Here is a 14,204-nt window from a genome sequence, read left to right as displayed (position 1 = left end):
CACTAGGAATTAGTTCATCTCACATTAGGAATATTTGTATGCATTTAAAAATAGTAGTATGTTTAGACTGCAGTCTAAAATATACTGGTCTCCCTATAATAAAGACCAAACAGAGAATTTAACAAAAAAATTGACATTCATATTTAATTTAAGGTATTTTGTAGCTTAGCTGATTTTTAAGACAACGCTATTTCAATATTGTGCAGCTGGGTGAAACAAAATAAAAATGCGCATGGTTTGTGTATCACAGATAGACTTCTGATTGGAAGCTACGGCGCCACTCATTGTCATATTACCTGCCACTATCTTCTATTAATTGTATGGCACCAATGAACAAATCACTGACTTCTGCTAATGTCTCTGCTACTGCCCTACCATCCTCTCATGCATTTGTCTTCATCATCCCCATGTGAACAGCTTTGTGGCCCCTAATGTTGTGTCCAAAAATCAGCTCCATGTAGTATTAGCCTTATAGTACAGTATTATACAATATAAAATCACTCTTTATCACTTACAACCATAACTGCAAGCCAAACTCTTGGCTACATATTTCACAGCATAGGGCACAGGGCACAAACAATATATAAATATGTATCACATTACCTCTGGTGCTTCCTTTTTGCTCTTTTCCTTTCGAGAAGAAGCTGACGGCTGTTTTTGAGATGGCGTGGTCAGTTTTGGTAGTGCTTTAATAAAAGTTGCAGCTGCTGGCAGTGACACCTACAGTAAAAACAGATAACTGATCGTATTTCAACTAATGAATAAAATTGCATTGTATATGCAGCAATTTGTGTGTCGCAACTAGAACTAAGGAGAAGGTCTCCCTACAGTGTCAAATGTCCTTAATACCTTTAAAAGAGCATTGTGCTTTATAAAATTTGTTCTACATACCCTTACCCCCAGCTGTTAGCTCATTCCATTCTGTGATTAAAGAAATCTTTCCCCTAAAAACTGTTTTCTTTTGCATTAAATATAACTCTAAGCAACTTTCCAATATGCATGAACGTATACATTTACAATGGTTTTAATGTTCTTATAAATAAAGCTGCATATGAAAGCAGTGTTTTTTAATCTATTTCTATTCTGTCTGACTCTTAAATAAATGTAACAGGAGTTAGTTTTCCTGAGCTATGGCTTGCAGCATTGTTTCAGGAGTCAGATCCAGGACTGCAGAGAAAGTAAACAGCCAGACAGATATAGCTTTCAATTGTAATGACATTTACCTTTTAATATATTGAAAATGCTTAATGACTGTATATTGGAAAGTTGTTTAGGAATACATTATCTTGTAATGTAATGGACAATTTTACACAGACAATTTTGGTCTCTTTTCTTTACCATTTCCTGCTGTGGCACTTGGAAACATGGACTACTGTATTTCCAGGTTTAGGGCAGGGCAGAAGCTTTAGAGGGCGCCAAAAGATCCTTTGTAAAATGAGTACTATGACTAGTACCTATTGGTTTAAGATATTTTTTGCATTCCTGTCAGGAATGTTGAACCTAATGCTTGTAAGGAACTGAAGAAAGAAGAATTCATCAAGAACTAGAGGGCTTTAGGCTGAATGTGCCAGTATTACCAGGGGCTCATTCTTCTCAGTTTACCAAGGGGCAGGAGATTTAAAAAATAAAGACTAAATTCACAAAGAAGTGTTGAATGCATATTTAGATCAATAGCTTACCTTCCAAATTCTCATTATATAAGTACAGGCCATCAAACAGTGTTGTTTATGAAGAGGAGAGCTGTGGCCACCGATTACTGCCATTATAATATGTGCCCGTGCCAAAGCCTCAAGTTGTCTCACATTTCTTAAGTCTTCAATTGATTTACATCTGCTTTCCTCGACCTCGCCATCTTCTGCTTTTGCCTCAACAACCTTCACATTTTCTGCACGTCTCTGGTCTTTAGCCCTGGCTGCATTTCGGCTGGGCCTGGTCTTTCCTTTATGACTCTTATCTGAGCATTAAAGTATAACAAATTCACAGATCTGACTGCTGTGCCCATGCACAAATATTATAAGCCACAGAGAACCTACCTTCCTCTGTGTTAGTGTTAAACCTCATCTGCAGTAAAATATCCACAGCCCAGTCCAGTAGGTTAAGGGCATGGCTCACAGGAAACTGCTTGCAATACATCCACTCTGCCAGTTCCAACAAGTACTCGACTTTTTGCCACTGAGTTTCTGCTTTCTGCGAATGGTAGAGAATTAGAGAATATTTATTGTGTATCAACACCAAATCAAAGGCATACTTTTTACAGATGGCACATAATATCCTTAAAATACAAGTATGTTGTAGGCCTATGCATGCTTAAAAAAGGCTACTGTACAATACAACATCCAGAAGCATTTTGCTTAGATAAAGCAATACTTTCTGGTACATTTGTATATTATCCCTCTGTTTATGAGCAAACTTTGTGGGTTGTTCTGCTGCTGCACTATGCCTATGAAAACAAAGTATTAGCTGTCTCTAATAGGCCTCAGCCTAATTAGTGCCATCTTGTCTCTAGACTGCTGGCATCTTGCAAGGAGATTATGGCAGTATTTTAAAAGTGGAAAAAATCTTAACACCAGCACACCCTTACCTCCTCCAAAAAGTTTTTCACTTGGTGCACGGCCTAGAGAGTTGGCACTCTCAAAATAGTCCAGTAAAAATTATTTCAGCCGGCACAACAAGTAAAGTGCACTTTATTTGTTGTGCCGGCTGAAATCATTTTTACTGGAGTATTTTAAAAGTGGCCATTCATGGGATGCTAAAAGCTGCCAATATGCCAAGTCAGCAGTTGACCGGCCATTCATGGGGCTCTCAGACAGTCCTACCTAACCAACATGTGACCAAAAATCAGGCAGATGTCGACTGGGCAAGTTTAAAAGTCCCATTAGGGCGAGAATTGCATCAGCTTGTTGATGTCATACTGATCCCCTCAAGGTGGGTATATCAGGGCAAGATCCCCCCGTTTAGCGACCTTGCCAAATGAGCGGATCTTTCCCCAATATGCCCACCTTGAGGGGCCACTGGATCAAAGAACTTATCAATGTGCAGATGCAGCTTTCAATCTGACTACAAAATCAAACCTGCCCAATCAACGTGGTAGATTTTCAGTCAGTATCAGCCAAGTAGGCCCATCAGAGAGCCCCATACACAGGCTGATAAGCTGCCATCTCAGTCCGTCAGCAGCTTTTATTGGCCCGTGTATGGCCACCCTTAGGCTTTGTGACTAACCAGGAACTCTATGACCAGCATCTGTGACCAGCAAGGCTGAAATGACAAGCAGCGTAACAAAACCCTTACAAATATAGAAAACAGCATAAGAGGAAATTAGTTTCACACTGATCTAATATTTTCTATATATATCAAAGAGTATAAAATGGGCCTTAAAGACAATTTTTTTTTGCTCTACCTGGGATAAGTTTCAGGAGCAGGCTATGCAACTTTGGGATAGGTTTATCCAGCGGGGTTATGATACTGCGGTTATCAAAATGGCCTATGAAAGGGCTGTGGCAACTGACAGGACGGATTTATTGAGTCCTGTGGGCAGCAATAGCGTACGTCGAGGGGGCTTCAATATGAAACCCAGGTTTTGTGCCACTTATGGGCGCGGTGTCTTTGATATGTTTCAAAAGATAAATGTTTCCTCATGGATTTCCACCTTCAAGTGTGGAAGGAATAGGTGCAAGGCTTGTGGTATTATTAACGTTTCCAGAACCTTTACCTGCACTGTCACAGGGCAAACCTTTGACATTCCCCAATATTTTAACTGTCAGTCAAAAGGGATCATCTATTTAGCTACATGTGTGTGTGGGGCCCAGTATGTCGGTAAGACAATTAGAAGGGCTGGGATTAGATTCTTGGAACACCTTTCAGCTGTAGAGAGACAGGATTACAAATCGGCAATTGCTAAGCACATAAGAGAGAGACATAGGGACGGTAGACATGTGAGTTTTCAAATAATTGATAAACCAAGGGTTAATGTGAGGAGAGGAGATTTGGACAACCGGTTACTGGAGAGTGAAGTATTGGATCTTTCCAGAACAATATGGGGGTCTTAACAGGGAATGGGAGATATCATGTTACTGTAAATGATAGTTATTATTGCATCTTTTTGGATTTATGCTATTAGCCTGTATTTATTAGAGTTTAGGGCTTTAGTAGGTTTGGCTCACCTCACCCTTAATACATTGTGACTCTGTTATCTATATGAAATTTATATATTTTTTCATATTTTTTCTTATTGTTTTGGCATGATCTACTATGTATTTATATGGGTTAGTGTTATAGTAATAGTTTTGGGGCTAGGGGGTGCGATGTGCTTCTTTGTACTTTCCCCTGTAATCCTTTGGATGTATATGTTTTTAAGTTATTATATTCTTTATCTTAAGCACTGATGGGGTTAAGGATAGATTAGTGGGTGGGTTTCCTTTGGGGTTAATTGGTTAAATACTGGTGGTGGTCTGAGTTGCAATTTAGCTTCTGAGGAAGTGGCATGCTAGCCACGAAACGCGTCAAGCTGTATGGGTGAGGACGCTCTTCTATGCCTTTTATGTTTTTAATCAAATGGAAATAAAAATTAGTTTTTACTAAATTGCTGCCCGGTGCTCCGCTTCTATTCCTACTTTTTGCCTTAAAGACAATGAAAGGGCCAATTCACTGAAGGTGCAAAATTGTCAAGAAGCCAATCTGTGAATTAAATTAATTTTCCAAGTTGCTGCTCCCTTTTGGGGAAAAAATGCAAGATCCAAGATTGTGGCTGCCTGTGGACATGGATCACAACTTTAATAGAGCTTATAGTCCAGTATATAAATTACAGCGTCTTAGTCATAATCATTTTTAGGTTGTAGTCTTCCTTTAAACAAAACACTAGGGGAAACTACTGCATTTTGGACCATCCTACATAAACAGTTTCTGGATAATAGATTGAACACACGCATATATACATATATATATACACAGTGAAAACGTTTAACAGACCTGCAACACATCAATTGCATTCAGATAACAGGCTAACTGTTCGCTGGTGTCTGTAGATGTTAAAGACACATGGTGCCAAATATAAGCCAAATAATCCTCATTCTCATCTTTGAACTTCTGAATATCCATAAAAAAGTTGTGACCAAGTCTTGCCTTTACCAGTAAACGATGCTTGAAAATTACTCTAGAAGTAAAAGACAGTTTTAGAAGTAGTTAAACGATGAATGTTTAAATCCACACTCACAGGTCTTATCTAGGGAATTATACGACTGTGACTGCAGTCCTTTAATACATGGGCATATGAAATATATATATATATTAGTATAAAGTGTTTGGACTATTGATAATAATGCAGAGCATCAATAATTGCATTACTGAGTGTTATACTAATGCCCTACTTTGCACTTACAGTCTATGCTTAGTACGTGGTAGAACTTGGATGGCTTCATCCAGCACCCTTAGACCTGCTTCCCATTCATCTTTATCCGCATACATGTTAAACAGCAATTCGTACAGAGACGCTCTTATCTTTTGCTCCTCATCTGAACTGTCTTCATGCCTGGAGGAATCTACAACAAATAACTTATTAGAGCAAAACAATAAGGTATGGTAGGGGCCCATAGGGTTAATAGTACCTATGGCTTTTAATCGCTACCTTTCCCTAGTTGCTGGGTGGATGCCCATCTAGCTAGTTATCTAATTTCCATATTTCTATTATTGGCCCTTAGGCTTATGACCACTCCATGCCACCTTTTCATACAGTGTTTGGTTGGGGGTGGATCTTTATCTTTGGCCTACATCTGTTGAACCAGGTGGATGTTCCACTAAGCCTGGGATCAACAAGGCTCAGTAAACTGTGCTGCCATAGAGGAGCCCTACCTCTAGTGAAGTTGGGAAGCAGGTACTCTGCAAATTAGGCTTTAGCCAGAGAAAGGTTACTTTATGTTTTAGCACTTTTTCTAGGAAAGTCAGGTAGAACTTAGTAAGAGCAAACTGTGCTCCAACAAGGATTGATAGCAGGGAGTAGCTCTCCCATAGGCTGCTTGCTTAAGTGGAGGAACCACTGTACTGATGAGGGACACAGTCTTCTTCCTGAGCCATGGCTGCTGTATAGGAACCGGACAGCTTGAAGCCTTAAAACCCTAGAAGATGAACCTTAAACTTCCCTACTCTCCTACTCCCCTACTTCTCCTTCGTGCTGTCTCTCTTTCCTTACTGTACTGACATCCTTTACCAATTGCTGCTACTTTGTCTTTATCTGTCTTGGTTGGGCCAGTGCAATGGCTCCAGGCACAGGCTGACAACAGCTTAGGGGCTGATTCTCGGCCTGCATTTTTCCACAGGCCGAGAATCAGCCCCTTGTGGCCCCATGGTATTAATGTCTGTATGCATTTATTTTGCAATCACCAAGGAAAGTGATTTTTCTACTGAGCCCATATATATTGATCCCTGCCACATCCTAAACTCAGCGGAACTGGGATCATTCTAATTACAAATTTAGAGGGAATACCAACATTTTTTTTTCACTGAACTCCTGATTATTTCTCATTTGGCACATTAAATAAAGGATGATGATCACTAGAAGTGGAAACTAAAGGCTGTACCTCCCAGAGGTTCCAAATCATCTGCTGAATGATCTGTAGCATCCATTGTGGGCCACATATAGGAACGTGTGATAGCTTCTGTTGGCTTTGAGAAGAAAAGAGAGATTTGTGACACAACAAAGACAGCTGCCCACCCCCACCAAACCCAGTCCCTCAGATAAAGGTCACTCTGCCGCTTAGTTCTAGAGCCCTAGGGCTATACAATAGCTAATGTACTCTGCCAAGAATGCATGTATAATGTACTAACAACGTCACTTAATTAACAAGTGCATATAAAGGGCTTTGTACACATATAAACATAATGCATTTTTGGTCTTCACTTATTAAAATGTTACTGTTGGTTCACTAGTGCTAATATTAAACTGCAGATGTAACGTAATGAGCTCCTTTGTAGATGCTGAGACTGACAGCCCTAACTCAGTTCAGTACATAAGCCAAGTAATAACCATTTCAAATGCAGTGCTTTTGTGCAGTAGCTTTGGGGCAGAGGTGGGCTAAATGCCATTCTGGGTTGAGAAGTTGAATATACATGGCATCTTTTTATATTTACTTACTGACGTAACCGGGCACTTTAAGGTGCCTCGCATCACCATCACACAAACCTCAATAGCTTTGACTTTGAAAACAGCACCCACATTAATTCTGAGAGGGAAGCCATGTGGCACTCTGTGACCAGTTCATAGTAGCAATGCTCAAGTGAATGTATCTGTTAAAGGGGAACTGTCATTGCAATACAGAAATCCATGAATTTGTTCAATCAATAAGATTGTCTTTTAATTTTCCCTTAAAGGAACAGTAACACACAAAATAAAATTGTTTTAAAGTATTTAAAATATAATGTAATGCTGCCCTGCACTGGTAAACGTTGTGTTTGCTTGAGAAACACTACTATAGTTTATATAAAAAGCTGATGTGTAGCCACGGGGGCAGCCATTGAAACTGGAGAAAAGGCACAGGTTACATAGCAGATAACAGATAAGCTCAGTAGAATACAATGGTGTATAAAGCTGGCCATATGTATATTCTTTCATTTAGCTAGGTAACCAAATGAACGTATCTTTTAACAATATGCCCACCTTGAGGTAGAAGAAAATGGGCTGATCCGATCGTTTGGCCAAAGGATGAGATCACAATGCAGTACAAGCAGGCCATTGGGGCAAGGACTACATCAATGAGCCGATTTTTAATTCCACAGCTCCCTGAATTTCAGCCAGATATCAGTCTGTGAGGCCCCTCAGAGGTCCCCATACACAAGCCAATAAGCTGTTGATACAGTCTGTTAGCAGCTTTTATCAGGCAGTGTATGGCCACCTTTACAGAGCTAATCTGTTATCTGCTATGTAACCTGTGCCATTTAGCCCTATTTCAATGTGAATGGCTGCCCCTGTGGCTACACAGCAGCTTTGTTTATATAAACTATAGTAGTCTTTCTGAAGCAAACACCCCAGTGTTCCCAGTGCAGGGCAACAGTACATTATATTGTTATTACTTTGACACATTTTCATTTTTTGGTGTTACTGTTCCTAATAATGGTTTATAAACAGGTTTGCTCAGCATAAAAATGTTTCTCTTGCTCCTGACAACTGATTTTTTTCACAACACCAACAACTGATGTGCAGGGTGACTTTTCCAGAGAAACTGAATTCTTCACTCAGCAGTATGGAAGCTTCTACAGCATGGCCATGATAAACACAAAAGAAAAAGAAATTTGGAGAGACTGCACCAATAATCCATTTAATATTTCAAAAGTGATAAGAAGAAAATACAGATGTGGGAGGTTTAAGTGTATATTTTGGCTGCCAGTTGCTCCTCACAAGTAGTTATATGTGCAGTTTGTGTGTAGCTACCTGTTTCTCTGTAATCATTTACATCTAAGATGTACCTGTTTCTTTCTCGACTCTGCATCTGTAAGGGCCTTAATAACGCACATGGTAGCTTCCTTTAGAGGTTCCCTTTCTTTCGATGACTTTGTAAGGGGGTAGCATGCGTTCCAGAAATGTCGAGCGGCTTGCAAGGCAAGAGGAAGGCTTCCAGCTTCACCTGCAAATCTAATGTAATAAATGAAAAAATGGATATGGTTACATCTTCCACAAGGAATCCAAATTTATATCAGGCAGTGGGTAAATCTGAATGAGTGGCCCAGGAAAGGCAGGATGACTGCAGCACAAAAGCATGTGAATCAGAAATGTTTCCCTTGGGACATCCAACTATCTCTTAACCAGGACTCCCAACAGACTTTGGATGTCAGAGGTGTGATGGGAGTTGCAGTTCAATACAACTGGAGCATCTGTAGCTCGATATTAATCAGGGGGTGTAACTACAGGGGGATCTAGGGTTGCCACCTTTCCAGCTTTCGCTAGGACAGCCCAGTTTTTGGTATGGCACTCAGCAATTCATAATCCTGCCCCCTGGCATCATAAGCCCACCTGCAAAACTTTACCCCCCAACTCCCTACATCGCTTCCCCCCCCCTGCCTAGAGTCTCCAGCCGCAAGAGGTGTCAACCCTAGGGGGATCAGGGGCTCTGAGTGCCCCTGAGTGATAAAGTTCATAAAAATTGTTCCCAAGGGACCTCACTTGAGAGCACCAGCATCTTGTATGGGGCAGGAAGGTTCCAATTCACTTGGAGGGGAGGTGGCTGTGGGCAGGGCAGCTTTCCTCCCAGTAAGTAATGTAATCTTCACAACACTCCATGTCATGATCATTAAAGGAACAGTAACACCAAAAAATGAAAGTGTATAAAAGTAACTAAAATATAATGTGCTGCTGCCCTGCACTGGTAAAAGTTGTGTGTATACTTCAGAAAGTCTGCTATAATTTATATAAATAAGCTGCTATGTAGCCATGGGGGCAGCCATTCAAAGGAGAAAAGGCACATAGCAGATAAAACACTATTGTATTCTACAGAACTTATCTGTTATCTGCTATGTAACCTGTGCCTTTTCAGTTTTACCAGTTTTACCAGTGCAGGGCAACAGTGCATTATATTTTTATTACTTCAAAGCTCTTTCATATTTTGGTGTTACTGCTCCTTTAAAGGAGCAGTATACTCCCTTAACATGAGCTAAGTGAATAGGGCTTGTGCTGAACATACTTTTTGCCTATTGTTTTATTTAGGAAATATGTAGGTTTATGTGTTATTTGTGACACTAAGGAAGAAAATAAAGCCAGTTTCAATTTAGCATTTCCTGTCACTTTCTGGTCCACTGAGAAGTCCCCGATAATGAGATGCTCAATGGCTGCAGCTTAAGGAAGGAAAAGATTTGTTTTTAGGTTTATAAGGAGCTCTGATCAAATCCCCTTGTCTATAAAGTGGAAGGGGCTTTATAATGACAAAAAAATGGAAAATATGGATTTTTTAAAACTAAAATAGTAGGTAGAATGTATTTTCAACCTAAGTCCTATTTATTTCACAAATTTTTAGCAAAGGTATTTCAGCATATACTGCATAGAAAAGTGATTTCAAACACCTGTGTGATTTATTAGTAACATGCAACATTTTGGGGACACGCTTCATCAAGGGTCTCACCCTGCTTTGATTATTTAACTTTCAGTAAAACCTACCTGGCACTTAACTGAAAGGCTTTAATTGCAGACATGCGCAGATGTTTTTTACCAGCCAGATTGTCCATTATACTTTGTCCCTGAACACATGCCGCCATGCTGAACATTTCATGTTCCAGAACAGAACTGTGCCTGTAAATACAAAAACACGTTCATAGTACCATCAGAGTCCCTTGCTTCTCATGAAAGGTCTGTGGCACAGCAGATACCCTGATTACTGCTATGTGGGCTGGTTTCCATTGAAGATGCAGAGACCAGCTGCCACTTTAATCTCTCTTGACTGAACTGGCAGCCAACTGGCCTGTGTATGAGACCAAAATCAATACCTTCCCATCAAATAACTTGTAAGATTTGTTCAGATCTCATCTGAGTAAGAAGGAAAATCACTGGTACCACACTGGGTTGTGCTTCAAGTTTACAACAGGCCACTTTTTACAGGGCCCTGCCTCCAGGTTATCTATTTATTCATTGAGTCAAATTGACCAAATTGTCTAATGAGATCATCTTCACACAACTGTAATTCCTTTCCTGTCAAGCAAGCTTTACACTTAAGCTACACTGGGCTTTAAGGAAAGGTTACCAGATTGTGTGTTGGCACTAAATAGGTCAGGTGAAAGCCTGCCCTTGGGTCTCTAACCTAAAGTGCGCATCCTAAATAATAAAATAAAAAATTGCAAAAAAAATACATGCAATACAAATTGGTAGCCAGTAGGTGTCAGTATAATCCTTCACAAATTTTTAAAATTCTCTTTAGGCTAGTGCAGGGGTAGAGAACCTATGGCTCGGGAGCCAGATGTGGCTCTTTTGATGGCTGTATCTGGCTCGCTGCCAAATCTTTAATAAAAAAAAAATAACGAGGGCCCTGCCGCACCCGAGGCCAAACATATTGTATGGCTCTCACGGAATTACATTTTAAAATATGTGGTGTTTATGGCTCTCTCAGCCAAAAAGGTTCCCGACCCCTGGGTTAGAGCATGTTGGGTTGTATTCTTAAAGCAAATGTGTTTAATAACAATTCAAGCTCAGCTCTCTAGTGCCCACAGCTGTATTAATGGACAATAAGGCTCCAATGAGAATCCCAGCTAATCTGTGTAAATCTGGCTCCATGTTCTTTGTTGCTGTATTTGTAGCATTAAGCGCAGCCTTCCCAACATTAAACAAGTCTGTCCTTTATCCCCAAGTCTAGTTACAGTGTAATATAATGTAGCTAATATTTGCCAAGTGAGGAAAGTTGCAGTCATGCAAAAAAATATTGCATGTGTTAAGAAAGTCACACACACACAAGTAGCCACATTTCACAATTTTTTTCGGCATTTCACGAAATTTTTCAGCATTTTCGCAAATTTATAGGCAAAGCGAAACAGGACAGATTCGCCCAATGTTAGTATTTACATATAAACCTACTGCATACTAATTAAAATGTACATTGTAAGAAGAACAGCATGTTTGATGCTTCATAGCTTTTTTCCACTTATTTGACGAGACTGTGACTTTTTGCCAGGCCAAATTTTTGCAGCAATGAAGGAGCTGCAGTTCAGCTCTTCCTATTGTTGAGAATGCCGATTCCGAACACTGTGTCAGGCATCTCTCTGCTACCTTACATACAGAGATTATTCTGGCATTTTGGCTCCATTATATGACACTGGAATCAGACATGGGGAGAAAAGACAGACTTGTTCAGGGCTGGGGAAACTGTGCTTAATGCTTCCATCAAATACAGATGAAAAGTGCATGGAGGCAGATTTATACAGGTCAGGTGGGATTCTCATTTTAGCATTTTATTGCAGCCGCTGGCTGTAGAGAGCTGGGGGCTGGGTTTTATTCAGAAATATTGCTTTAAGAAAACAGTCCTAATGGTGCTAGACTACAGCTCCCAGCATGCTTTACCCTTGAATATATGTTATATATAGAGAGAGAGAACAGAGAGGAGCACACCGTAACAAGTCCAAATGCCCTGGGTGCAGGTTAACTGGGAAAATATATAGAAAGGGTACCGCACACACAGGGGCTTGATGCATAAGAAAAATGTATTTATTGAAAAAATTCCAATGTTTCGAGCACGACCGTTGTTCTTCCTCAGGGACAAAAAAATCCTCCCTTGCCTGAGGAAGAGCACTGGTCATGCATCAAGCCCCTGTGTGTGTGGGTACCCTTTCAATAAAATGATACTTTTAGGTAGAGAATGCTCCCATGCTCCTTATTATTCATTCTTTTACACATACTGATCACTTTCTTTATTTTAACGAGAAGGAAAGGCTAGTAAAGAGTTAATCTCAAGCTGCAGGCATACCTTCAGTTCTCTCAATAGTGCCCTTAAGACTCCCCATATTTCTCCTGTTCAGAGTATCAGAAGCCTCATAGGAAAAAAACCACTAAGCTGTGTAAAGAAAGTTCCCATAATGCCTCACTCCTGCACCAAGACCCATGAACATGCTCAGTTGGTTAGACTATGGGGCTGATTTACTAAGACATGAATTCGAATCCAAATTGGAAAAATTCCGATTGGAAAACGAACATTTTGCAACTTTTTCCTATTTTTTGCGATGTTTTCGGCGCCTTTACGACTTTTCGGAAATTGTTGTGACTTTATCGTTACCAATACGATTTTCGCGAAAAAACGCAAGTTTTTCGTAGCCATTACGATTCGCTCGTATCTTTTCGCGACTTTTTCGTATTGAGCGCTCGTAAGCGGCGGGCGAAACTTTCAGACTTAGCATGATTTTGGAAGCCTCCCATAGGACTCAATGGCACTCTGCAGCTCCAACCTGGCCCAAGGAAAGTCTCCCATAGGGCTCAATGGCACTCTGCAGCTCCAACCTGGCCCAAGGAAAGTCTCCCATAGGGCTCAATGGCACTCTGTAGCTCCAACCTGGCCCAAGGAAAGTCTCCCATAGGGCTCAATGGCACTCTGCAGCTCCAACCTGGCCCAAGGAAAGTCTCCCATAGGGCTCAATGGCACTCTGCAGCTCCAACCCGGCCCAAGGAAAGTCTCCCATAGGGCTCAATGGCACTCTGCAGCTCCAACCCGGCCCAAGGAAAGCCTCCCATAGGGCTCAATGGCACTCTGCAGCTCCAACCTGGTCCAAGGAAAGTCTCCCATAGGGCTCAATGGCACTCTGCAGCTCCAAACTGGTCCAAGGAAAGTCTCCCATAGGACTCAATGGCACTCTGCAGCTCCAACCTGGTCCAAGGAAAGTCTCCCATAGGACTCAATGGCACTCTGCAGCTCCAACCCGGCCCAAGGAAAGTCTCCCATAGGACTCAATGGCACTCTGCAGCTCCAACCTGGTCCAAGGAAAGTCTCCCATAGGGCTCAATGGCACTCTGCAGCTCCAACCTGGCCCAAGGAAAGCCTCCCATAGGGCTCAATGGCACTCTGCAGCTCCAACCCGGCCCAAGGAAAGTCTCCCATAGGGCTCAATGGCACTCTGCAGCTCCAACCCGGCCCAAGGAAAGTCTCCCATAGGGCTCAATGGCACTCTGCAGCTCCAACCCGGCCCAAGGAAAGTCTCCCATAGGACTCAATGGCACCCTGCAGCTCCAACCCGGCCCAAGGAAAGTCTCCCATAGGGCTCAATGGCACCCTGCAGCTCCAACCTGGCCCAAGAAAAGTCACCATACTGAAGCTTGAATGAATCCGAACGCTACGAAAAAATCGCCAGATTTTGCGCAACATTCGGAATGGCGAAAAATATGCGAAAAAGTCGCAATAATTTTCCGAAAAATCACCAAATACCGATCATTACGAAAAAAACGCAATCGGATGCATTCGGCCCGTTCGTGGGTAAGTAAATGTGCCCCTATGAGTCAGCTTCCTGCTGATTGGCTCAGATCCACATTCCTAGGGGGGGAGGGAGTTCTTAGCATTCTTGAGGGAGGGGGGAGCAGGAGAGAGGAGAGTGCTGCATGTCTCTGGCACAGGGAAACAAAGAGGCAACAAATCCTGTTTCTTTTGACAGAGAAGTCAGTGCAGCGTTTCTGTGAGTGCTTATGGCTGTATTTACAGAGACCTTACTTGGTTTTTAAATTTCCTTCTCCTTTAAAGGGGTAGTTCACCTATAAATTAACTTTT

At 41.4% G+C, this 14,204-nt stretch overlaps 1 protein-coding gene across 2 annotated transcripts in view; it reads right to left on the bottom strand.

The window, feature by feature from the left end:
- cfap46 (cilia and flagella associated protein 46) overlaps positions 1-14,204 on the bottom strand; it is a 107,675-nt gene that overhangs the window by 44,534 nt on the left and 48,937 nt on the right. For both annotated transcript variants that reach the window (XM_031905960.1, XM_031905961.1), the window contains exons 24-31: positions 10,133-10,264; positions 8,452-8,617; positions 6,570-6,654; positions 5,375-5,534; positions 4,966-5,149; positions 2,034-2,187; positions 1,680-1,954; positions 604-720 (exon numbers count right to left, since the gene is read on the bottom strand). In XM_031905960.1, coding sequence (XP_031761820.1) covers positions 604-720; positions 1,680-1,954; positions 2,034-2,187; positions 4,966-5,149; positions 5,375-5,534; positions 6,570-6,654; positions 8,452-8,617; positions 10,133-10,264 — 1,273 coding nt within the window. The remainder of the gene's footprint in view (positions 1-603; positions 721-1,679; positions 1,955-2,033; positions 2,188-4,965; positions 5,150-5,374; positions 5,535-6,569; positions 6,655-8,451; positions 8,618-10,132; positions 10,265-14,204) is intronic.

Source organism: Xenopus tropicalis, chromosome 7 (assembly GCF_000004195.4).
Source record: "Xenopus tropicalis strain Nigerian chromosome 7, UCB_Xtro_10.0, whole genome shotgun sequence".
Taxonomy (NCBI): Eukaryota; Metazoa; Chordata; class Amphibia; order Anura; family Pipidae; genus Xenopus; species Xenopus tropicalis.
This window is presented reverse-complemented; position numbering and strand designations above follow the sequence as displayed.